The sequence below is a fragment of the Acanthisitta chloris genome, unplaced genomic scaffold, assembly GCF_000695815.1.
Source record: "Acanthisitta chloris isolate BGI_N310 unplaced genomic scaffold, ASM69581v1 scaffold34625, whole genome shotgun sequence".
In the NCBI taxonomy this organism is placed as follows: Eukaryota; Metazoa; Chordata; class Aves; order Passeriformes; family Acanthisittidae; genus Acanthisitta; species Acanthisitta chloris.
Window position 1 is genome coordinate 21954 of NW_008673710.1, and position 1668 is coordinate 23621.

Sequence of the window (1668 nt, forward strand, 5' to 3'; positions counted from 1 at the left end):
CTCCTTTCCAATGCCCATCCCACACCCTGCATGCCAGGCTCCTGGCTGGTGGATCCCTCTCTTTCCTGAATCACCTGGCTCCTGGTGCCTTTGTAATGGTTGCCATTGGTTTCTCCTCTCTGGGAAGGCTGTCCCTTCTTTTGAGGGCTGTGTCTTTTCCTGCCTTCCTCCCTCACAGGGATATCATATTCCTGAGCTGGCACATCCTGCCAATCTCAGCCCTGGTTGGGCAGGTGTGCCACCTCCTGTGTTTGTGGGTACCCCCAGGATGGCCCCAGGTGCCTCCAGGATAACCCTAGGTGCTCTGGAAATGGTCCTGAGTGCTCTGGGAATGAACCTGGCTACCCCAGGATGGCAGAAGGTGTGCTGAGAGTGACCCTGGGCGCCACCAGAATGGTCCTGTGTGCTACAAAGGTGCCCCTGAGTGCACCAGGATGACCCTATGTGCTCTAAGGATAGCCCTAGATGCTCTGGGGATGACCCTTGAATGCCTCAGGATGACCCTGGATGATCTGGGGATGACCCTGCATGCCACCAGGATGACCCTAGGTGTTCTGGGGATAACCCTGGATGGCCTAAGACAGTGCTGGTTGCAGTTCCTGGAGAGAAAGATGCAGTGGGCTGTGCAGGAGGCCACTGAGGCTGCTGCCTGCCATTGGTCAGGTCCAAGTGCTGCCAGGGGGTGCTGGGCAAGGAGTGGTGGCCAGCCAAGTACTCTGGGTGGGCATAAAGCCTTACACCACCTGTCTGCTCTCCCCTTCTGCAGCCTGGGGCTGGTTCTGCCTCCCTACAGCACCTACTACATCCAGGCGAACCTCAGTGACCAGATCCTGCAAGTGAAGTGTAAGTAACCCCTGGCTCCCCTGCCGACCTCTCGCACTCCTGCTTGCTCCATGCCAGCCTGTGGCTGTCGGGGGCAGGAACACAAAGCAAAGACTCGCAAAAAGAGATAGGGATTGCTGTGAGAGCCAAAAAAAGAGCAAAATTAAAAATAAGAGAGGCATGAGTAGAGGTGAGCGCACAGAGGGAAAGCGAGCTGCCTGCTGGGGTGCCCCTCGGTGCCAGGGCTTGGTCCTTGTGCTTTGCACCCCAAAACCCCAGCCTTGGGCTGCAGGCAGGCACTGCTGGCACAGGCAGGGATGTGCTGCCTGTTCGCCTCCCGGGGATGAGGGATGATGCTGTAGCAGCAGCCAGTTGATTTGTGAGGCTGGGAAAGTGCATGGATCTCTTTAATTTCCTTTGGTTTACTACGATACTTTGGTTTCGGTTTTAAGCCATTTATTCTTTTTATGAGTTCGGTTTCGGTTGGTTTCGATTTTTGTTTGGAATTAATCTGTGTACGTGTGTGTTAGCCTGGCCTCCCCTTTCTCTCTCTTTCTCTCTCCCCTGACCCCCAAGCCTTTTTCCCATCTCAGGTCCACGCTGCTCCCGGGGACCCTCTTCCCCATGGGAGAACTGGACCCTTCCCCTCTCCACTCCAGTTCCCCTGTTTGTCCTCCTCGGCCACCCTGGTGGCTCGACCCCTGCCCTGCTCCAGATTCGGTCCCTGACGCCCCCTCCATCCATGGGCAGGAGTCCTGTGTCCCTGTGGGGATGAGGCCAGGCTGTCCCCATTCCTGGGAGGGGGGATTCTCCCATCCTCCCCAGCTCTGCCCGCCGTGCCGTGCA

General features: G+C 57.2%; 1 protein-coding gene across 1 annotated transcript in view; it reads left to right on the plus strand.

The window, feature by feature from the left end:
• The window catches only part of LOC103802568 (voltage-dependent calcium channel subunit alpha-2/delta-2-like), a gene marked incomplete at both ends in the record, with an annotated part of 21469 nt that extends 20626 nt beyond the window's left edge, over positions 1 to 843 (plus strand). The window contains one exon of the mRNA XM_009075051.1: positions 767 to 843. Within this exon, the coding sequence (XP_009073299.1) occupies positions 767 to 843 (77 nt within the window). The remainder of the gene's footprint in view (positions 1 to 766) is intronic.
• Between the last annotated feature and the right edge of the window lie 825 nt (positions 844 to 1668).